At 41.4% G+C, this 24,814-nt stretch overlaps 2 protein-coding genes across 4 annotated transcripts in view; one reads left to right on the top strand and one right to left on the bottom strand.

Moving 5' to 3' along the window:
• The window catches only part of LOC121955085 (uncharacterized), a 169,755-nt gene that overhangs the window by 66,139 nt on the left and 78,802 nt on the right, over positions 1-24,814 (bottom strand). The gene's annotated exons all lie outside the window — the stretch shown is intronic.
• On the top strand, positions 207-14,881 carry tbx18 (T-box transcription factor 18). Of its 2 annotated transcripts, none has more exons than XM_042503443.2 (8): positions 207-1,019; positions 2,698-2,857; positions 4,278-4,379; positions 5,895-6,066; positions 7,262-7,429; positions 9,025-9,089; positions 10,434-10,528; positions 11,574-14,881. In XM_042503443.2, the coding sequence occupies exons 1-8, from the start codon at positions 785-787 to the stop codon at positions 12,113-12,115; spliced, it is 1,539 nt and encodes a 512-aa protein (XP_042359377.2). In that variant the 5' UTR covers positions 207-784; the 3' UTR covers positions 12,116-14,881. The 2 variants fall into 2 exon arrangements, with proteins under 2 accessions (XP_042359377.2, XP_042359376.2); XM_042503442.2 differs by having other exon boundaries at positions 211-1,019; positions 2,695-2,857; positions 11,574-14,880.

Genomic DNA, 24,814 nt, shown 5'->3' with positions numbered 1-24,814 from the left:
ATTTTATATTTTAACAGTGGTTGAACATGACTATTTCTGTAAATACAAATGTGAACATGATTACAGATTATTATTCTTTATTTTTATATTTAGGCCAATTCTTAGTTGTGGAAATATATATATTATAGATCTAAGGCTATTTATAAAACACTCGTGGCTGAAGCCTCAGATTCAGGCCTAAGACGCCACTGACTGATAATACTGAATATCAACATGTGAAACGTGCTGTAAGAAAAACGCTCATTTCCCGGATGGAAGCTACAAACGGCCTCCATCATGAGGTACTAATGTCCAGATATGCAAAGCATGTCGGGCCGGTGTGTGAAAATGCGCGCAATGCCCCAGAGAGACGCTCTTCGCGCTCCTCCGCCTGAAGACATGATTCATTCACCAGCTCCACTTTTACCCCATAAGGCGGCACGAGCGGCCCCCTCAGCGGGCGGGACCAGGGAAAAGTTCCGGGGGGCTGTGATCACTCCTGATTGGCTGCTCTGTGCGGTGATTGATAGGTCCACTTCTCCTGCTCTCCTCTAAGCTCCGGTTGTTGACGCTCTCCAAAAGTCCGCACGGCTCTCACGGATAACGGAGACATTACAGCAGCTCGTGCCGGCTCCGTCTGTTTCCTCCGCTGTGCGTCTCGAGGGCGCACAAACCGGCGCACCGACAGCACCGGACTGTCACCGTGGATTCAGTTTTTATCGGCTGTGCCTCTTTTGAACTTTTCTCGCTCCCTGCGAGCTCGTGACGCCGTCTCCTCCCTCTCGTGGTCCCGAGACCGAGAGCCATGGCAGAGAAGCGGCGGTCCCCGTGCGCGCTGAGCGTCAAGGCGCACGCGTTCTCGGTGGAGGCGCTGATCGGAGCGGAAAAGAGACGCAGGACGTCCGCAGAGGATGCCGTGTCCCCCGGCTACGAGGACGGAACGGATGTGCCTGATCTCACCGGGAGCCCGGGTCCACGAGCCGACAGAGCTTGCACCAGCGACCGAGGCAGCGAGGCGGAGTGTGCAAGTGACGGATCCCGTAAGTCAAAAACACCAAATAAGGCCCGTAAAAATAATAATAATAATTCAAATAAATTTAGAGAAAAAATATGACCAATAATAATAATAATAATAATAATAATAATAATAATAATACCTTGATTATATATTTAAAGCTATTGCCTCTTTAAATACAAATAAATAAGAATGCCTGGCTCTTGAAACAAGACAACATTATTAGCATCATATACAACACTGTAAAATTAATCTAAAATAATGCTCATGTTTGACCATATATACTTTCTCATTGTAGGCTGTAATCGTTTTCGCAGCTTTTTACTCTAATTCGGCTAATTATTTAATGGGCTATGCACATTTTCCCTATTATTATTTTAAAGGACGGTATTTAAACTTGCTTTTACTTACTGACGTTTTTAACAAGAAGTGGATCCGGGTTTTTTCCATAAGGATCGTGCATGCTTTCTTTATTGCCAAGGAAATTTAATAATAAGACGCAAAAGTTGCAGATTATACAGAAAAACAATGATATAGGTCAGAGCCCCACAGTGGAAATGTGATATCATATCGTGGCCCTGGTCTAGTAAATATGAGCGGTGTGAGTGTGACTAATGTGAGGCGCTTTATGAGTTGTGTTGCAATCATAAACACGCCAATTAGCAGCGTATAAAGGCAGGAGAAGTGGCACGGAAAAAGGAAGAGGTCTGCAGAAAGCAGAAACCGGCCGGCCTCTGACAAATTAGGATTTAAAATCTGCTTTAAAATGCGCTTGGCTGAGGGGTTTGTCTTTGTGTTCGTTTTTTGGGGCTTGTTAGGCCCACGTCTAATGTCCATAAATTTCCCCCACCTGGCGAGGCCTGTGTTGAACAGCGTAAATAACAACAGCGGTGAGACACATAAACACTGCTGTGAGGGTGTCCTCTAAACATATCCTCAAACTGGAGTGCTCCATCATGAAAATCATTACAGGTCCTACTGGGACCTTAATTGGAGTTCACTTATGAGTGTACAGTAAACTTGACATTTTTCTACAGCATCATAATATACTATAGTATATATATTCAGTAATGAGCAGGGTGACCTTAAGTTTAAACACATATAAAATACATTATTCCTACAAATTCTGTAATTATTAGGTTACTTAAAAGCATTTTTTTTATCTGCCTGCAGTAAAATAACTCGCAGTGTGTCTTAAAAATTTGCGACTTTTTCGTAGGCTGCTGAAAGTTTTTCCATCATTGCTGTAGTCACTGCAACGATTTAAATTATACATAAAAAATATATGAAATTACCCAATAAGTCATATTCATATGAGCTATATGTCAAATGCTAAACGTGTTTCATACACGTTTGGCCTTCGTGCATTAGGGAGTTCGTCCTGCTGTGATGTGATGTTTAGATTAGATTTCACTTTGTCAGAAATTATTTTGAAATTTGTCTTGTCCCAGGAATTGTTTCACTTAAATAAAAAAATACAAACTATATTTTAACCAAACTACAAAAACACAATAAAAAATCACAACAGATACGAAAAGTGAGTGCAGTGCAACATATTACTCATTACTTGTTTCATTGTTCGACTCAGTTACATGTAATATGCTATAAGAGTCATAAGAGGAGTAACACTGTGTGTGAGTGCATAATGTTTGGCCCGTGTTTCTGTTAAAACGTGTTCATCCCGCCTCTCTCCGGTGCAGCAGAGAGCGAGGACGCGCTGCTGGAGAGCCCGCAGCCTGCAGCGCTGTGCACGGCGCCGGTGACCGGCAGCGGAGAGGAGACCCGGGTCGACCTGCAGGGATCGGACCTGTGGAAACGGTTCCACGAGATTGGCACGGAAATGATCATTACTAAGGCTGGACGGTAAGATCCTAATGCTCAGAAAGGGAAAAAAAACCCGACGCGCTCTAAAGGAATGTTATAAAAACATGCAAAGAAATATTTATTAAGCCTATTTTGGATTCATTTATTGCCAACTGCACAGATACAGGACAGGTACTCTGGGGTTCTTGTGCGTAAAGTAAGCTTTACTTCATCTTAAAAAAGGTCAAAAAAGGCATTTAAAAGGAAAATATATATTAATTTAATAAGAGTCATAATAATGGCACATAATCTACACTGTAAAATCTGATACGTTGATTTTACTCAAAAAAAAAGAAAAATCTTGGAAATTGATTGCCTTGAAAATGTAAGTAAATACAACTATGAGTCTTAATTTATGTTTAGATTAGATTAGATTAGATTAACTTTATTAATCCAAAAGAAAACTGAAGCACCAAGCGGTTCACAGTAAAAAAAAAAATCACACAAGACAACAAAAACAAGTTAAAATCAACAGATAAAAACAAAAATGGATTTAAAAAAAAACAAACATATACATAAAAAAAAAAACCTCAAGGACTAAAACCGAAAAATAAATAAAATATTTTACAGTAAATTTATATCTAATTGTTAAGTTTACTTAAAATTAAGTTATATATACTTAATTTTGTGAAGCGGTTGCAACTTCAAAATGACAAGTTTAATTCAATCAGTAAACCAGGTTTACTGCTGTTTATCTATTCTGCTGGGTGATATTTGTATATTCTTAATATATATACTCTTAATATATATTATTGGTAAAATCCTCTTTGTGATCATCAAGTTCAGTCAGAATAACTTAGTGAAATTGCTGACACTAAATAACAAGGTAATTCCATTTGTCATTTTTAAGTTGTAACAGCTTCACAACATTAAGTAAATGCGGCTACATTTTGAGTAAACTTAACCCATAGCCATAAAGTAAACTTGCACAGAAAATAATACTTACATTTATTTTCCTTTTTCAAAGCAATAAGTTTCAAAGATTATTTTAACCAACATAAATGTGTCAGATTTTACAGTGTATTTGTACAGGTACAGATATATTTGTAATTTTTGTAGGTAAAGTGAGCTTTGTTTTATCTCTATAAAAGTCAAAGAGAGGCAACAAAAATATTAAATAATTATTTTTGAAGAGTCATAACAATGATAATAATAAAATTAATAATAATAACATATTATCTATTAAAATAGGTAATGGAGCAGATCATTTTACAAGAAATCAGTAAAGTAATTTCTCACCTAACCAAGATGACAACCTAAACATTTTCTGTTTATTTTATCTTATTTTTTTCAATTTTGTTTTATTTTGTTTTATTGATATATCAAAGTAAAGTATTAATAAGTGTGTGTTGTAAATCCACGGATCCTGAGGCTGATCGGAAATCTCCAATGCTGATGATTTATTCGGTTTTCCTGTCAGGCGGATGTTCCCCGCTATGCGTGTGAAGATTACGGGCCTGGACCCACATCAGCAGTATTACATTGCCATGGATATAATCCCCGTGGACAACAAACGGTACAGGTAAGACGCGCAGAGCACGCGCGCGCAAACGCACACACACTCACCCCCCGCTGTACATGCCAAATGTAAGTTCCTTTCATAAATTTCAAAATGTCATTTTAGAAAAGTATAAATAAAATAAAAATAGTTTAAGGAGTGACACAGAAAGTGCAAATTTAACAGACGTACAGGAGTGGCCTGTGACCTCACACGCATGTCCTATAGCACCAGAACATTACAGTAATTTTCGTTAGCATGCAGTCTTAATTTAGACTCCATATACACTGATCCTGGGAGAACCCAAGATTTTTCAATTGTGCAACTCCACTTCTGTGTCCACAAATGGCGCTTGGCAGCGGACTGCTGTCACGGCGGTTTTGCGTCCCTTTTGGGAGAAAAAAATCCCTTTTGGATGCCTAACCTCTCCACCCTCGAGGGTCAAACCGACAAATGTCGTTATGGCGCAGAAGAAAACAGCGTGTTATTGCAACGGCGTCAACGCAGCCAAGTCTTTGCATGCGACACACTGCAGGTCTGTCATTTCAAACGTTCAAAAGCCGTTTATATGGCAACACATTTTTAGCGGCGCTGAGGAGTGATGAGTGACACAGAGGACGTGTTATGCGCCAGACTGACGAGATATCGTATAATGGGCCTACAGCACAGTCTATGGCCTTCAGAGGAAATGTGGCGCTCACGTGCACGCGCAGTAAAGAGCCGCAGGCGGCAGCGCGCCGCAGAGTCTGCAGCTTTTAACGCTTTACAGCAGGTGATGAACGCACCTTCAGCCAGATGAGGAGCTAATTAGTTTGGTTTCTAGCTGAAGGCCATCAGACTTACAGCCTCTAATGTATATTTGCATCGTTTTAAGCCATGGTACATTTAATTGCATATCCTAAAAATAGGACAAAGCGGCTTTAGGCCTGCGTGCTTTACATTTAAAGCGGACATTTGACTTGGCACGCGCTTTGTTTAACTTCTTAATATTAAATGTAGCACACAAGGAAATATGTTTAATAGGGCCTACGTTTATTTATACAAAAATCTTTTTTGGGGTGTATGAGTAACATAAATAAATCTGTAGTCATATATTCCTGTAACTAATATTCAATCCTCTATTATTTTAGTTTTCAGAAAAGGTCTGTATTGTTTAGGGTTGTAATGGTATGAGATTATCACAATATGATAAGGTCTGAGAAAATATCGTGGTTTCATGGTATGCCTATAGGCATTTCACAATTATTATCATTTTTTTTACAGTTTCAATGACCTTTCAAAGCATGGAAACAGAAAATATTTTTTTTCAACAAATGTTTTACAGCTAATTAGTTAAAAGGTCTTCCTTATGAAATATAGAACCGTCAATCTTTATACCAGCAGGCTATATGACTGTAACCGTACTTGTGCTTATTACTGATCGTCAATTTTTTCTTGCGTTTTTTTCGTTATGCATGAGAAAAAGGATGAAAAAAATCTAATTTATGTTAATTTCTCTCCCTGTGCGCGCGCTCGTGTGTGTGGGTGCACGCTATAAAGGTACGTGTACCACAGCTCCAAGTGGATGGTAGCGGGGAACGCGGACTCGCCTGTGCCGCCCAGAGTCTACATCCACCCGGACTCCCCGGCCTCAGGAGAGACGTGGATGCGTCAGGTGGTCAGCTTCGACAAACTCAAACTGACCAACAACGAGCTGGACGACCAGGGACACGTGAGTACCACAACCAAGACTGTCTGAAACATAATCTATGATAGTCAGGGGAGGAAGTATTCAGGACACTTATTTAAAAAACAGCAAAATATCACGTGACAGTGCTGCTGTAGCGTCAATAGTCCATAAACTACATATCAACTACTTTTGCACTATTGTCATATTGCCACCTCAGGCTTCCTGTGTGTGTGTGTGTGTGTGTGTGTGTTAACATGGCTGTGCAATTCTCTATGTGGAATATTTAACCAGTTAATGCAATGCAAAGTGCAAAATTTTATGTATTTACAGTATACTACACAGCATATGTGTACTTCAGCTATCCTTTGCAACTATCAGTCATTGGCATGCAGTCGGCCTGTCTGTGTACATGACGGGTGTGTAAAGTGTGTACAGATTTTGATATTATATTATTTTAATTTATCTCATTTGTCTTTTTTGTATTTTTTTATCCTTTAAAGCAATCAATAACTTTTTTTTTTTGCATTTTTTCTTGCTTCTGACTTGCTCTTATCTTAAAGTAGTAACAGCACACTGTAAAATACTGTTATTAATAAAAGTGAAAAAACAGCCAGCTCTGATAAATGAAAAATGACTCCAAAGACATCAAAATGACTGCCAATTACTTTTCTAGTCAATCAACTAATTATTTCAGCTGCATTTGTATACTTTACTGTGGTTTGTGTGTGGAATTTTTTAAGTAACTAAAATTATGAAATAAATGTAGAGGAGTAAAAAGTACAGTATCTCTACATTTCACCACAGGTGATATTCACAGATATACTTGCTGAATGTTGCCCTTTCTAATGTTAATCTATCTCCGTTACAATAGGATGAGGTAATACAAAAATATTTTTGAATACATGTTTTTGTTGCAATAATTACTCTTCTAAAGCAGCTGTAAACATTATCACTAAAAAGTCAAAATTTACAAGACAACCAAAGCCTGCAACTGAATTTTTCAACAATGACAAGAAATAGTACAAAATATTTAAAATGGAAAAAAATACATCGTTGCAAGCTCCATAGTTCCCCGTCTAAGTTGGGGGTCTTTGATTTAACAATCTGTAGATGTGTGTTTTTGTGTGTGCAGGTGCAAATAACACCAGCCAACAATGCTGTTTTATGGCTTTGAATAACAGTAAATTGCTGTTGTGTAACTTAAGCCTGAAAGAACATTTTCTTCCTCCGTGTCCAGATCATTCTGCACTCAATGCACAAGTACCAGCCGCGGGTGCACGTGATCCGTAAGGAGTGTGGAGAGGAGTTATCCCCAGTGAGAGCCATCCCTGCTGGGGAAGGCACCCGCACCTTCGCCTTCCCCGAAACTGTGTTCACCACCGTCACTGCGTATCAGAATCAACAGGTAACACAGCTGACCTCCACACCAGCACATTTCCTCCTAAAAACAACGCCACTGAAAAAACTACCGTGGCCAAGAGACCCGCGTTACAGCAGAGCTACACTGACGGAGCTGCCAACAGAGACTTGTAGTTTGTTTTGCAGTTTTGCAGTGTTTATAGTTACAAACTCGTGATGACTGATAAGAGTTTAAAATAAACTTTTGTATGTCTTAATGGAGCACATCTTCAGCTACGTGTTTCAAACAGATACAGGACTATAAGAGGCAAAAAAAGGAAAATAAGGGACAATTTTGGTGCAATAACAATTTTAAGTTTTGCCCTTGGTCTGATCTGCATTCTAAAGTCTACTCTGAATGCACGTGTGAGTGTGTTTTGCAAAACAGAGACAGACCAAGAGAAAAATCCTGCAGTTTCCTTCTGTAATGTGTATTGCAATGTCAAATCTGATAAGTCGATCTTTGTAAAATCATCTTGGAAACCGATTGCCTTAAAAAAAGAAAGAAAATATAACTAGTAATCTTAATTGGTGTTGACTTTATATCTGGTTGTAACGTTTACTCAACATTTAGCTGTATTTACTTAGTTTTGTGAAGTTGTTGCAACTTTAAAAATGACAATTCAAATGACCTTTTTCTTCTTTTAAAGTGCTGCCAACTTCAGTAAACCAATATAGTCTGACTTAACTTGATCATGACAAAGAGGATTTTGATCATGATGAAGTTGTGAGATCTGCAAGTTCTGTTTTGTTATCATGTTTAAGAAAATACAAATATGACTGACTAGTTTTCAGCCAGGAGACTACGGACATATGGTGCAGTAAAAGTGGTTTACTGAAGTTGAAAAAACTTGGAAAGATTCATTTAACCAAACTTGTCATATTTAAGGTCCAACAATTTCACAACACTTATGACAAAATAAGGTTTAAGGTTTAAGTAAACCTCACAGTTAGATATAAAGTGAACAAAGATTAATATTTATATTTACTTACATTTTTCAAGAAAATCAATTTCCTAGATTTTTTTTCAACTTTTTACGCTGAGGACTAACTGTTAAAAATGGCCATGCTACTCACCTATATTGATTTTTTAACTACTTTTCTACATGGCTTGGGCGAGTCATATTTTCTGAGTTTTGCCCACCAAATTTCAAAGCTCCTGGTTTTTCTGGATTTTTGCAATGTGAGCTTTGAAGGAGGATGGTAGCTGGCGTTGGCCCGCAGCGCATGACGCCTGAAGTCAGAACATGGTGGCGATGCCTATAAAAGTCCCTCTGGATGCGGGTCACAGAGCCGGGCCTTAAACACCACCCACAGCCTGGGCAGCCCTATGGCCGCCCCACAGACACGTGCACACACACATGCACAAATTCACATATATGTGCAAAGAAACACGTATGCATTGCCACATATAGTCAACAGACAGCAAATTTGGCTGCAAGCTATCCACATTAATGTATTTATTTATAGATCTGACTGTCATATTGCACTAAGAATATTATTTTGGGTGGAAAAAAATCTTCCATTACACACTGTATGTTATCATAGACTTTGTAATAACTAGATTTTTGGAAATAATTAGAGTCTTATTTTACTTTTCAGATTACAAGGCTGAAAATTGACAGAAACCCGTTTGCCAAAGGCTTCAGAGACTCTGGCAGAAACCGGTGAGTTCAACTCAACCACAAAGATTTTCACATTATCTAGTGCATTAGGGGTAATGTGGGATGCATGACTGCATTATATTCTGGCTTGCTTGTGGTTTTTGTCACGGCTATTTCAGTCTGATTTTATGGGGAGCAAAGCTTTGTATTTATTTATTTTTTTCCGATGGAAAACGTGCAACAGCCTCCCATTAAATCTGCCCTAAATGGCAGGAGAGAAGTTGACTAAACGGAGCAGACGTGGCACATATTATTATGATTTCACCGTGATGCATTTTCATTTAAATGTGCTAACTTTAAAGGCACATTAATCCTCACAACTGCACAGTTACGGGCACATGCTCGGAGAGGGGAAAAATCTAACCTCGGCTGCAAACCTAAATGGAGCGTCAGATTCCAGTCGGCCTCGAGAACATAAACATCAACAGCAAAATAATAAAAGTCAAGAGTGTCCTGAAGAAAATCTGTATAAACACATTTCTAAACATATATAAACACAGCATTAAAACAACACGGCAGTAAAACTCCAGCAGTCTCCAAACAGCCACTCCCCTGAGGCCTCACAGAAATCATTAGAGAGGAGGGGAGAGGAGGAAAGGGGAGCGAGGAGGAGGAGGAGGAGGAGGAGGAGGAGGGACGTGCGAGACAGAACATTTGAGAGGTAGAGAACAGCAAACTGGATAACCCTGACAGCTGACCCTATAAAAGTTAAACTCAGGAAGGCCAAAAAAAGAGAACTCCCCTTAAATATTACAGGAAGAGTTAAGCAGTTTGCTAAATAAACTTGCGCTCTGATAGGCTGCTTCAGAGCTCACACAACCGCTCCGGGCAGCTTGTCTAAATTATCACCGTGGCTACAACCCCGCGGGTGGGAGGACTTTTATCCTCACGCTAACGAGGGGTAACAGAGCACTCGCATTACCCCGCCACGGCAAAACCCTCGGCCCCACCTAGAGGAGGAGGGAGACGCAGATTGGGGGGGAGGGGGGAGTCCCACCTCATAAATCCTTGCTGCGGCTTCCTGCTCCTTCGTCCTGATTCGCCCGTAAAAGCCGTGTGAAAGCAATTACCTCCGAGCACCCGGCCGGCAGCAGCCAATCGCAACGTGGCGTTTATGCCCCTCATTACCTGCCGTCTCCATGGAGACGGCGAAAGAGGGGCCCCGCTGGTGACTAAGATGGCCGCCAGGTGGTTGGCGTAATGTGAGGCATGCTGGGAGAGAGCGGCTGCAGCTGCATTGGCGGCTAAACAAAGTGCAAGTTTTGCTCGGAGTGATTTTCTGATGGTTTTTCAGCGGTGTGTGTGTGTGGGTGTGTGTGTTCACGAGTGCGTTTGTGTGTTTTACAGGATGGGTCTGGAGGCTTTGGTCGAGTCTTATGCATTCTGGCGTCCATCTCTGCGAACACTCACTTTTGAGGACATCCCTGGCATCACTAAGCAAGGTAGAGTTAACCAGCAGGAGTTTTTATGATACTGAGAATTAGTCTTTTTGCTTACAGCCCAGCTGCACGAAGATGTAGGCGTTGTAATTCTCTGGAAACCATAGATGTTAACATTTGTGTACCTCACTGTGCAGAACTCTGTGCAACTTCACCCCCACAAATTACCATTCATATGTATTACCCAAATAGTGTTATGTCAAAATTGTGAGGAAAACTTGTTTTCCACAGTGAACAAATAATCTAAAAATGGAGAAAATTCTTGATGAATTAAGGTCACAGGGGTCCAACAGCAAAACTAAACTAAATCCTGCTGTATAATCCAAATCTAATGTGTTCAGTCATATTTTCAGTATTTAAAAGAAAGACCTTTCTGATGGGGAACTGAGCAGAGAGTGAAACTCATCTATGCTCTCTTCAAAGCCAACCTCCATGGACAAAAACAAACGTTTTTCCTCTCTGAACACACGAGTTGCTGATGGACTGACTGGCAGTTAGTTTGTGTTGTGTAACTTTGGTGTTTTAAAGGGTTAATTTGGATTCACCAAAGTCACACAATAAGACAAACAAACTATCAATCCAAGCAGCGGTAAACCAGCAGCTCCTGTGTTCAATGCGGTAAAATGACTGTTTTAATTAATGGAGTCCGGCTGGATAAATGACACGCTGTTGTTAAAAGTGGACCCCAATGACTTCAAATCATCGATTTTTGTCTGTTTTTTGGATTATCCATTCACCATGGAGATATGCAAGAAAAGCAATGATTTTGTGGAATTCAACGTGACACAGAGTGAGTTAGTGATATAGAAATAATCATTTGGGGAGTGAAGTATTCCCTTAAAGCAGGATTCCTGTTTGAATGCAGCTGAAACACTGAATGCTGTATCTAAATTTTAATGTGGATAAGTCATGTCGGGCCTGATACTCGTTTCGGCTAATATGGAAAGTATTGATCTGCTTATTGGATTCCTCCCTGAATCTGAACTGACAAACAGCGTTATCATTTAAGTGGATTTAAGTTTTAATTTTCCTTTTTCTGTTTCTGCAGGGATCCCCGGAGCTCACGGCGGTATCGGAGCATCATCTCACCTGCTCTCCACGTCCCCGTGCTCCTCACCTTTCCAGGTCTGCCCTCTCAGCCCGCCCGACTACACCTGCAGCCGACCCACACACCCTCTCCATCGTTACAGCAACGCCCCGGAGCCGTTCCCCCCTCCCAGAGGTCCATCTGCGTACGAAGGCGAAGGATTCTGTTCCCTGCCTCTCCCCACGTCCCAGCTCGGCTATCTATCCAACCCCACCCCGCAGGGTTACGCCGGGCTTCGCCTCCACACGCCTCCCTACAGCCTGTACGGTTACACATTCCCTCCGTCACCACGCCTCGCAGCCAGCCCTGATAAAATGGCGGCCGCTGCCACTGCCAATCATCAGAGCCCTTTCCTTGGCTCGTCTCCCAGCGGGACTCTAACGGACAGTCTGGGTGTCCTCAGCGGAGGACAGCAGGGATTCTTGTTTGACTCCCGGACTTTAGGACTGGCAGGTAGCCAGCCGGGAGGAGGGGCCTCGCAGGTCACTGCCCACATGGGCTGAATTTGACTCCAGACATCTCATGAAAAACAAAATGACACCCTGGAATGGGTGTAAGTTGCTTTTGGTTCAGAACGAATGAATCATCCGTGTGCTGAACAAGCATCGGGACAAACAGAGAGGAGGGACAGATGAAGCCACCGACTCTGTGAGCATTCAGAGCTCCTCTGAACTGAAGGGAATATTTTACCAAGTTCTTATTTTCCAGTTACGTTCTCTCGGACATGCATGTGCAGCTGCAGTGGTCACTAAAGGGAGAAACTTCCTGCGGCTTTGGATAAGGAGTCCAAACTCAGTGACTGAACTGGAACTGAAAATGGATTGGGCAGAAACTGGGCTGGCCCCGGCACTCAAAGCGAGCACTTCAACCCCTGGCAGGAGGCCCCGAAGCAGAAACCGTTTTACTCACACAGCAGTCGACATCACTGCCGTCATCCTGCCCTCTCTGGATGGAGTTACTGAACACCACTTAAAATCTTTTATGGGATACGTTGACTAAATTCCATTTGTCAATTAAATTCTCTGTCACACCTGGTGGTGTTCTCCATCAAGTCTGTGGAATAACAAACATGTAGCTCAAGTCCATCTAGTAAAAAGCACTCCAGGCTGAGCCTTTTCACCACTCACACTTAAATTTTTTTTTTACACATAACACCAGGAGCCTGTCCAACACGTTGTCATCCCAACTCGTTAAATACCACTATTCCATCAGTGAACCTACATCTAAAAACTGGATGCACCAGGTACCCTCTCGCATCAGTTTTGGGCGTTCAAGGATGCCGTGTCAGTTTCGGATTGTTACGTGCTTTCAACATACACTTCAACTTTCACAGGAAATTTACAGTTTACGTTCGTTGCCTGTATACTAGGGGTGTAAATCACAAGTTTCACCGCGATACAATATTATATCAGTTCCCAGGACAAGGAAATTATATTTGCTGATATCACAACTTCTGCAACGATTCGATTTCCACTCGATTTAATGCAGGGGCCTGTGATCGACATGAAATTATATCAATAATATCCACGTGGTCTGGCACTTGGCTGATAGCACAGTTTGATTTTTTATGAAGGAGACAAAAACGTGCCTTGGGAATTTCAAAATACAGGATGTACTTTTAAGATAATATGTATTGATGTTTTTACTTAGCACATCCTTTAATCACTATATCAGTCCAGACAGATGTGTTACCCCCCTGATGCAGACAGTCTTTAAATAGAAAACCGAAAACATACGTCAAACACTTATGTTTAAAAAAAAAAAAACATTGTGGTTGCGCTTTAAATAGTTATTACTAATGTAATGTCACTTCATTGACATACATCACGTGACGTGTCACAAGCATTGAATTATACACATTCTAGCACACTGCATTGTTATTAAAAATAATTCCATCAATTTTTGGTTTCACACAGGAAACAAACAGCAGTTTCCCGGGTAAAAGACCAGAGTTTGTTTGAACTATTGACATCCCCTCCTACCCATCCTATGCAGACTTTGTCGCTCTTTATCCAACAGTTGTTGCCGGAGGCGTCACAGACTGCTGCTGCCCGCTGTGTATCATGCAAGTGGCAAACTATGAAAGTGAAAAATGAAGCCAATGCACAAGTGCCAAAAACTGCAGTTCCTGTAACAGCCACTTAAGACTTGTTCCAAAACAGAGTCAGTCCCCATAGACTCACGTTAAAATGCCCAACTTAGCAAACTTAAACAAGTTTACAGTCTGATCCAAAAATGGTTTGTCTCTGTAGTTAATCTCAACATTCATAACAACTTTACAGGGATGAATTTCATATAAATCACCTGTTTACGTTTTACGTATTTATTGTTGCCCAAACATGATCACTTCTGGCTCCAGAAACCAGGATAGCAACACCCGAAATGCTGAACTGGAGGGTTCAAAATAGCAGTCACAAACCAGTGGGGGACACCACAGAGGCTACATCCATTATTTATACGATCTATGATATCGTACCGCCATGAACGGTACCTCTGTGTGTTGGCGTCTGACGCTAAAGTCAATTGACAAAACGGCAGTATTTGACGAGTTGGGTTGTTGCCTGCTGCACGTTGTGTATCGTATGGACGCAAAGCATGGCTCTGTGTGTCGGTGTCGGAAGCTGAGATACGCTGACAAAACTGAGGCATTTGACGAGCTGAAAGTGAAAACAAGCTGGCTTGTCACGTATTAACATGATGACATCACGGCCATCGGAGATATCTCGCTGACAGCTATGGACTGACGAGGTTAATGCAGCGAGAGAATGATGGATGACGGACTGATCCACATATTCTGCGTCTGGTTTGACAGACGTCTACTTGATGCAGCTGTTTGGACGTCAGGCCGAACATCTACCCTTGTGTGACACAGACGTAACTGCACATGATGACTCTGTATATAGGGGAAAGGGGGGGAAGGCGGACGGGAGGAGAGATGTGTATATAAAGGGCCGTGTGACCCTTCGCACTTAAAAACCCCAATGCACCTGCTTCTGCTCTTTAGACTGGGTCAGGTACGCCGCAGCCGACCCTGACCGAAAAGCTTTTCTTTGCAAACACGCGCTATATCACCAGCACACCCTTTGGCTGAGGACATTAATGTGTTCTGTGACCTTTTTGAGCCAAATAAAATATATCTATTCATGTCACAATGTTAATATGTAATCAATATGTTACTAATTTAACTGATTTTGTGTTGTTTATTAAGGCCGTTGTGAACATACATATGTGTCTGAGTGTTTTCTTTCCACTTTTTTCTAAAAGTACAGCAGTTACTTACAGCAAGCTTACAATATAATATTTCCTTGTGAAAACAAAGTTGGAAGACTGTGTGTGTTCTCGCTCATGTATGTGCTCGTGTGTGTGTGTGTGTGTGTGTGTGTGTGTGTGTGTGTGTGTGTGTGTGTGTCATGAAGCAGTTATAGTCTGGGGTCGTTCCACAGGATTTGGATTCCAGAGAAATGAAAAATACCACAGGAGACGAGGAAAAAGAACAACTCTCACATCGTCCTTATTGTGTAACGGCGACGCAAACTAAAACCTACAACTGTGCTGAACTGACTGGTCACACGAGGCCGGGTGTGCGGTGAATGTGGATGTGGGTGTGATGGTGCGGACATGTGTGAGTGTGCACATTTGTGTGTGTGGCAACAGGTGGTTGAGTGTGTGACCTCACAGTCTCAAAGTTCATGCAGATCCCTGAGAATTGACCCCCCTCCTCTTCCTCCTCCGAAGTCAAACTACTCCGCTGAAAGCATTCGCCAAGATTTTTCAGAAAGCTGTTTGCTTTGTCATTTTAACCCATTTCACCACCTGAACAAGCACACGCACTAAAGACGCCAAGAACCCGAGACAAAACACAGAGACACATTCCCTCTGTACCTCCAACCCAAAATACATTTTGAAAAGAAAACAAGACAAGTGCTACACTTCATCTCTTGTAATATCTGATACTGCAGAGACTTTATCAGTAAGCAAACAAAAAGAATCATTTAGACAGCAACATTAACAGCTGCTCAAAACTGTCAAGTGTTTCATCTTCATATCATGAGTCTAACTAAATGATAAAAAACTACAACTGAAACTGCAAATAGAGAATGAACTCCTGACAACACTCCTGGTCTGTGGCCAGTTGAACTTAGAGAACTCAACCCATTTTCCATGTGAATAAGTTTAAAAATTAGGAAAAAAGTAACGCTGAACAGTTAACTCCATGCCACAAAAGATCAATGAAGACAACATTTCCATTCTACTTGGATCTTCATCAAGTCAAAATGTTTGAAAGGATGAAAACACGTATATTTACACATCAGTAGGTTAATGAGCTCTATGGTGGCAGGTGGTGATAAAACCTAAAATAAAAACCTGAATCTAAAAATCAAATGAGACAAGAGTCTTGAGATCAACAGCTGGTTACAGTAGACTAGATTCTGCACTCATTACTTTATTATATGAGACCAGGGACGTTGTTTCAGCAAAGGCCAAGGTATGAAAATGTGCAACCCTATTACCAGAGAAAAATGTTGGAAGTGTACATTTCTGCAAACCACTGATTCCTTTGATTTGTACATCATTATGTCGCAGAGATGCTGAAACATTACATTTCAGCAACAATGTGGTTAACATGTTGCTAGGTTAAGGCACAAAACTTGGTTATAGTTCAGAAAAACATATTTTCCTTAAAATACACACTTTTTTACACAGCAATGTCTTGGTAAAACACAACATTTTTTTGTGGTACTATCCCCGTGGAAAACCAGTGACTTAAACAAATCAATCTTTAGCCTCATTCCCACTGCACAAAAAAACCATTAACACCCGCTAACATCTGGCTTTTTAATGCAATGGGAATACACACCATCAGCATTCACACCCGGGTCGACCCTACAGTAGACACTGTTTCATCATCTCCGGCTCAGATCAGCATTGATGGGAACACAACACCCAGATCAACACGGTAATTTTAGCTCCTTAACTGGCAAGATGCAATGATGTACTGTCACTAATTACCGCCCATCTCCTCCCAAGCTGCGCTCAAACATTATTATTATTAAGTTACTCTGCACCGAGTTTGAAAGATAAACTGAATAACTAAGAGATAAAGTTTTCAAAAACCTCTGTTCCTGCTGCTATCTACTGTTTACCTGTTCTTCTACCTGTCCATGACGTCGCACAGACACACCAACAAAACAACACACACAATCAAAACAACCCACACACACACAAAAGCTGACAGAAAGGCAGACTCGTATGCTGCAGCGTTGTGTTCACTAGCAGTGGCAATGCAGCCGATCGACTATATTTAGCGGGTTTACCAGCGTTTGAAATACTCGCATGCATGCGCTAATTTTGGTGGGAAAGGGGTATGTGGTTGGTTCACCTCTGCTTATTGTTTGCATGTAATGTTTGACTTAGAGTAGTGAAAACGCCATTTGCTGCACCTTTTTTGGTGCATATTTCTTCAATCACATGTCTGAATTCATTCATTAGCGCATGTCAATGGATAAAAAACACAATCATCAATCATCTGTACAGGTTATTGGGCATTTGCATAAAGCAACTGGGCAAAATGCTTGCATAAAACAATGTAAATCATTATTTCATCTAAAACTTACATACTAGCTCTAAAATTTCTGCACATGGGAGAAGTTTCTGACAGAAAGGTGATAATTTTAGCCCACACCAGGGTTATTTTTCTTAACCTTAACTAGGAAATCCAATTTTGGCAGAAAGCTCAGAAACTAGCAGCTATTTTTCTGCCCAGTTATTTTGATAAGTTTAGTTATGTAATTCCATATTACGCGTTACTAATACATAATATGGTCACAAACAAACACATGCAAACTATAAAAATGTGCCATATTAATAGGTAAGGAATCTTTATTTACCCAGGAACTATTTGTTATGCACAAATGATCAATTTTAAGGTAATATGAGTGAAATAGGTTTATTATTTTTATTTTTTAGGGTATGGCAGCTGCCCTACTTTGCCATACACCTATAATGCATGTGTTTGAGACCACAGTGTGTCCCCACGTACTTTTGAGGATTTTGAGATGCACAAGATTTTTTAGGTGGAGAATCTATAATTAAGAGTCTGATAAGTGACTACTGTATGACATGCATCATAATATGCAGTACATCATTATAGAGCTGCACTTGTTTTTAAAATTCAGTCTGTAGATTTAATTTTGCATTTCTAAACAGACTTACACAAACTGATTTTTCAATTTTCCCCAGTATTCATCCCAAAATTTGCTGACTCTCTCCTGCTGTCACCCGTTTCCTCCTCTGCTCCTCTGTCCCCCCCTCAGTTGTCTCCTGTCACTCTGAAGGTGAGAGGTGCTGACGAGAGGAGCACATGTGAGGGGGGAGAGAGGACTGAAGGGGGGAGGAGAGCTTATTTTAGAACCCAGGAATGATTGGCTTGTTGTTTCTGAGTGACAGGGGACGGGCCCCCTGCCTGGCGCATCCGTACCACACACACAGAAACACACACACGGCATACACACATGGAAATCTGACCATTTACACACAGTGCTAGATAAATCTCCTTCAGTTCTTGTGAAAACGTAGCTCTTCTAGGAGATCTGATTCAGGGATGATAAATAAAAAGAGTCTAAATTTGTCCCTGGCACAAACACTCACATATTCACACAGACACACTCCTGCATGGTGTCAGTGGTCCGGTGATTCTCGGTTGAGGTGGGGACATTAACACTTGTGTATGACCAGGTGCCGACGTGACAGATCTGTCACGCTATCTGCCTGGCGGAGGAGGACGGGAGGGGAGGAGGGAGGAGGCGAGGCAGCAGTGAGCAGGAGCATTAAGTGTGTATAGAGTTAAAGCAAGTCTGTCCACTTAGCAGAAAATAAGCTTTTTTTTTTTTAAAATCCCTTAAGGAAAGATGTATAAAGATGTATATTAAGAAATAAAATGCGCCTTAAAACAACAAAGACAACGAGCCAAAATCTTCAAATAATGTTTGATTTCTTTTACATCGATGGGGTGTGAGCTCTGTGCAACTGGGTTAGCTGACAACTCCAGCAGCTCAACGCCTTCAGACACATTTCAGCGCAGAGAATACGGCTTACTTTTATTACATTATTGAAACCTAATTTTATATACTTGTCTATTTTTTCCGCTAATGTGTGGTTAATAGCACTTTTTTGTTGTGCGAACATTTTAGGAAATATTTATGTTTGCTTGAAGTTTGACTTACAGTTTGACAATTTTGTTTCTTTTTCTTAAACATGCATATGCTGGTGAAGATTCTCAGTCATCAAGGTCATGATCATTGTAAATGCTACATCACAGGCAACTAGGCTTTTAAAGAAGTCCCTTAAATGAGGATTGAAACGTTTTCTAAAAACTCAAGCAAGTCCAGTTGCCTATAATAAAGCACATAAAATGATTTAACAAGAATCTATCTATTTATTTATTTTTGACAGACAAACCAACTAATTAAATTAATGACAACTTTCCCAGCACGTTCACTGGAAAGATGCTCTTGTTTTAAACTTTTTCATGCTCTTACAATAATGCCTAGTGTATAAAAGTTGTGCAGAAAACATGGGATCTTGTTTGACCGTCTTTTCCAAAGTGTCTGCTGCAGCTTGACTGCAGTGTTTTGCACTGGTTGGTGCTTTAAGTGATGGAACAGATTTGTGGTGTTGCTATTTGAATGTGTCACTACGACAGATTTCAAAGTATTACAAATTACTATGTTTAACGTATCATCTTAAGATATTAATAGATATTACAAGTGAAGCAGACAACTTTGATTTGGTGTTATCATTAGCTGTACATTAATACACACTCTGCACTGCTGCCAAAGCTTCTGATCATGACACTGAATATCCCCAAAGCTCTGTGGCATCAAATCAAAGCTGAGTGACATCAGTCTTCATCTTAAAGTGTGTTTGCATGTGTGGGTATGAATTCCTGCCAGCTCAGGCATACCAATAAAGACATACATGATGAATGAGTGGAAGAGAGAGTGGGGAAAAAATGACAATATTCTGGGCCGTACTGGCTCCTAAGGTTTATAGATAATAAATATATGTTGTCATAGACATGCTAAATATGATGGTGCACAAAAGTCAATGTTTTTACAGAGCTATCTGTGCCTGCACTCTCTCTCTCTGTCACGCTCTCTCTCTCTCACACACACACACACACACACACACACACGCGCTTTGCCTCCTTGCATTGCTAAAATATGAAGTCTTCCATTTTCCACTTGTCACTTGGTGCTGAATACTACAAGCTCTCCTGACCTTTCCTGTCACACTGTTTACACAGTTACAGTTCGCCACATGAGCTCAGCTGACCAACACTGACTGAAGCGCAGCCCTCGTTAAAGGGACATTTCCCCTAAAAATCAAAAATACTTATTTTTCTTCTTACTTTTAGAGTTACTTATCAGTCTAGATTGTTTAGTGTGGCATGCCGAGTATTGGAGATATTGGCCGTAAACATGTCTGGCTTCTTTACAATAAAATGGAACTAGATGGCTACACGTTTGTAGCCTAAAAACCCGATGGAAACACACTGAAGGGTAGATACTAAACACCCATGATTAAAGACTTAAAAGCAAATGGAAAAATACTGAATGGTTGCTATAAACACACGTTTGTAGCCTAAAAAGCCGATGGAAACACACTGAGGGGTAGTTACTAAACACCCATGTTTGAAGCCCACAAGGCTGCTGGAAACACACCGACTGGTCGCTACAAATAGACATTTGAAGTCTAAAAGCATAACAGACACACACTGACTGGTTGCTACAAAACCCAGATGTTTAGAGCCTAAAAAGCAAATGCAAACCACCGACTGGTTGCAACAAACACAGACATTTGAAGCCTAAAAAGCCGATGGAAACACACTGACAGTTTATCCCTTTAAAATGATCATATTGTACCTATGAGACTTTTTGAGTCAGTGAGGATACACAATACTGTTTTCATCAGACACATTTTAAATTGGATTAAATTAGTATGGATTACATTAAATATAAACAACAAGCAATGAAAGCATAAGAAAAACATGCTGCTGTTGAAAAATTGTTGTGAAAACAGTTTGTTGGCATTGCCTTGAAATGTTTCCCGTGTACAGAATGATGGTCTCTGGCATCCTCAAACAGTGAGTCTTGGCGAAAGTGGAATAAACCTATTTACCATATCTTTCCTCTGCACTCGCTGCCTCTCTTCCCTCGGGGAATTGGCTACCCCGAGCACTCAACACAGAAGTTAGCATTTGCATAGAGGCCAGTTATGTGGTTTTAGCGTCCTGTGTGATTGAAGCGTGCATTAACATACGGGCCAACGAGGTGACCACGTGGTCGAGCGTGCTCAGAGGGGAGTTGCGGCCTGCTGTACGTGACCGAGCATATGAACTGGGGAGTCCACAGGTGAGGTCATGTTGGGCAGTGACAAGAAAGTTCCCTGGAGCAAAGAATAAGGTTTGGCACAGAAACCTGCAACTGTCAGGCAGAAAAAAAGTCTGTTTGTGTCTGATGAGCAGCGTATTAGAATTACAAATTGCGGTTTAGACGGATTTATCTTGAAATGAAGAAAAAGCCTCATGCTTGTTGAAGACAAAAGGACTCTAAAAAGTTTACCAAACAGGAATTTTGTAATGATCTTAAAATATGTGTCAACACTACGAGGAGTTCAGTAAAAGATGTCCGTTCAGAATTTAGCCTTTGCAGCATTTCTCAATTTAAAGAGCCAAAGATTTATGGAGGAGAGACGACAGGACTGAATACTGACGCAGAGAGGCTCCTCTGCCCCTGCTGCTCTTCCAGGAACTGAACCTGGGCTCTGGGGGGCTCGGCTGGTGACGAGAGGAGGGCGGGTGTGCTGATGATGTTGCAGGCTCAGCTCAGCTACTCCTGCGTGACCTGTTAATGGCCTAGTGGGTATTTGATGACAGTTGCAAGAATCTGAGGCTCAGGGTGTCCTTTACAGCCACTAAGTCTTTGTCATCAAATCTCCCCCCGCTAAGCTGATTTATGGCCAGCTCCATGGGGCAAGTTTCTCAGTACCCCCCCATTAGACACCCCATGAACTCTGATCTATGAGCAGGGTGTTGAGAAATAATTATGACACAATTTTTTCCTTGTAATCTTTCCATGTCAACAAAAAGAACATGAGCACCTTCACATACTCTCTCCATAGTTTTGCGGGGACAAAGGGACTCGCGTGTGAATACACATGTAGACTTCAGTGTACGAGGCTGCATGTCTGTGTGAGACACTCAGAAGGTCTTACAGACGGAGTGTCGAGCCAAAATGAAAGCACAGGCTCTGCGATGTCTTGTAAATGTCTATCAGTTCTTTAACCATGTGATCTGTGGCTGCGTCCCTCATGAGCCCTCTGGCCAACACATAACCAAGTGCAGGACAGTTATTCACAGCTGCCTTAAGCGGACGGTTTTAAGGGCTGAGGACTTTGGGGGAACTTAAATAAACACTTGACCTAAGCACCTGCTAAACACTCGCACCAAAGACAAGATGGAGAACACCGAAACTACAATGCACAAACAGTATGTTGACACTAAACTGTTAAGGTTTCTTAAGTGTGAAACTGAGACAGTGTGACATTAACCTGAATGGTTATGTCAAGATTATGTAACTAAAAGACAAACCATGGCTGCCAAAGGGACTCTGAATATTGAAATATGTCCTGTAGGACATGAAGATGCCTCTTGTGGGTTTACTGAGAAACACTTTAAAGTCCAAAGTGAATCCAAAACTCTCAGGTTTGGTTCTAGATGTCAGTGAATTTGAACTGGAAATAAGAAAGTTATATATACTTATCATTATGAAGTAATTTTGGTTGCACAGTGTAATGGTTGTAAAGTAATGGCACCACCACCAGCATTTAGATTGGTTCCCTTCAAAGGTGTGTTCACACCAAATGCAACAAGAGCGTCTCGCACTATGAGATTACACGAAGAGTCAAAGCAAAAATATAAATAGACATGAACAGACGTGAATAGACGCAAATGACACAAAGATGCCAAATTTGAGCTGTTTGTGTATTTGTGCAAGTCTAAATTTTTCAAATTGCGCAAGAAATTCACTTGACACTGTGTTGCAAAAGCCTAAGAGTTTTTAATTGTAGTGGAGATTCTACCGATGTTGCCGAGATTGAGAAATAGCATCTCGGTTAACAGAACTGTGGCCGTCTGTGTGCACCCGCTGCTCTACCAGTTGGAGTTGTTTTTGGGGTTTTCATGAGCACTGCACACAGCTTAAAAAAAAGGTCTTGCAGATTAGTGACTGAAGTCATAGGACAACATCATTAGTTCTGAAAATATGCATTTGTGACTTGTTTAAGTTATTTTGATAAGTTGCGGAAAGTGGAAGGTAAACTATGGAGAGAGACTTGTGGAGTTAGCAGCAAGCAACAAGTCCCTTCGTCAGATTTAAAACTACTGTGTGTTGGAGAGGATTCTGGGTAGCATGTAAACACTGGCGTGCAGATACCACGAGTTGTTCTTGGTGTCCCACAAGTGTGCATTTGTGAACCCAGCTTCCACACTAGGAACTAAAGGCTACAAGAAGACTGGAAACATGATGCCAGAGACGTTTTTCAAAACAACTTTGCCTATAGGGGCTTCAGGATTACTTCAGACAAGCTGTATGGAGACATTTTGTGGTTTTATTTATATGTTTTTGTAATTTATATGTTTATATGTTTTATGCCATTTTCTTCAGTTGGGAGATGAGTGCATTGCCTTTTCCCTGTGATTCTTCAGCAGTGTTTTGTGGAGTATAAAACTTCACCCAACTTTCCATCTGCATAAGGGTGAGTAGATAGTGACTGAGTTTTCATTTTTGGGTAAACTATCCTTTAACTCATGTCCTCAGTGTCTTTGAAGCCCACTGTAAACCTATTGCACACTTGTGTAATTATGAGATAAACCATCTTGCTCATAGTTGCATGTCAGTTTAACATTGACGGTTTTTTGCTGCCAGTTAGCAACATTACAACATTTAAAACTACAGATTTTTTCCAATAAAGTACACATTTACAGCATGGAATTAAAAAATACCAATCTGCTGAAATCTGATTTGAGTAGCAGATATGAGACGCTGGAACGACTGGTCAGCAGTGTGCTGGTTACTGATCCACAGCAGACGCGGCTGGAGGTGACTGACAGGGTCGCGCTGCGTGTTTGTATGTTTATATCTTGTGTGTGTGTTTGCTTCCATGTAACAAAAATAGTGTCCCTTCCTCGGGCCCCGGCTCTGACATTCTGCTGCTAATAGGGAAGGTGCGTGTGAGTGTCCATATGTACGTAGCCCTTGCCTGACCGTGGCCCTGTCCAAGTCTTAGCATGCTCATTTATAGCCAAGCAGCCCATCAATCTTAATAGAGGAGAGAAGCGCAAAGAGCCGATGAAATGCCAGACATGATCACTATTCACTCAATGGCGGCGGGGAGAGAGAGAGAGAGGAGCAAGACGAGGGAGGCGCAGGGGTAAGATGAGAGGAGGGGAGATGGAGGAGGAAGGGTGAGGGAGCACGGAGGGAGTGAAAGTGAGGAGGGAGGGAGCGGGGAAGAAGGATGGGGTGAGAAGGAGAGAGGTCGCAAGTTGTTTATCCCTGTAGGTGATAATAATGATCTGATCCTCTCTTCTGTCTGCGTCTCGCTGTGTGAGTGACGGCTACATGAAACACTGCTGAACGGGCCGAGGTGAACGTGATGTCTTTTTTTGTCTGACACGCGCACACACTTTTATATGCACATTTTTTTCTCATAATCAAGCTGCTAAAAGTTTGGAACAAGTTTGACGAGCACATGCTGTATCAGCGGCGGGGCTGGATGGATCACATGCCAGCTGTTAGATCACACTGTACTCTAATGTGGCCATACTGAGACCTGGCCTGGAATGGATTCATATGTGTTTGTGTGTGTGTGTGTGTGTGTGTGTGTGTGAGTGTGTGTGTCAGTGGGGGTAGGAGGTCTGCTGAGAGGTGGGGAATGGCGAGAGGATATTTGGCAATGTGCTGCGAGACTGTGCTGACACAGGACACTGCGTCTTCATACAACAACGGAGCTGTCGCTCTCCCGGGCACGACGTGCAAGAGAGTCAATAAACAGACTGACAGCGGCCGTGTTTGTCCACTAACATCATAATACCATTAGGGAAATAATGCGAGAGATGCAGAGCTCATGCTTTGAGAATT

Source organism: Plectropomus leopardus, chromosome 16 (assembly GCF_026936395.1).
Source record: "Plectropomus leopardus strain MGB_pleo_1.0 chromosome 16, ASM2693639v1, whole genome shotgun sequence".
Lineage (NCBI taxonomy): Eukaryota > Metazoa > Chordata > Actinopteri > Perciformes > Serranidae > Plectropomus > Plectropomus leopardus.
The sequence above is the reverse complement of the archived record's forward strand: the minus strand, read 5'-3'. Positions and strand labels throughout refer to the sequence as shown.

Excerpts from the sequence above, each read along its gene's own strand:
- tbx18 (XM_042503442.2), top strand. The coding sequence starts at position 785 with ATGGCAGAGAAGCGGCGGTCCCCGTGCGCGCTGAGCGTCAAGGCGCAC. Across the intron at positions 1,020-2,694 it reads GTGTGCAAGTGACGGATCCC|CAGAGAGCGAGGACGCGCTG; the intron begins GTAAGTCAAAAA and ends TCTCCGGTGCAG. Across the intron at positions 7,430-9,024 it reads CTGCGTATCAGAATCAACAG|ATTACAAGGCTGAAAATTGA; the intron begins GTAACACAGCTG and ends TTTACTTTTCAG.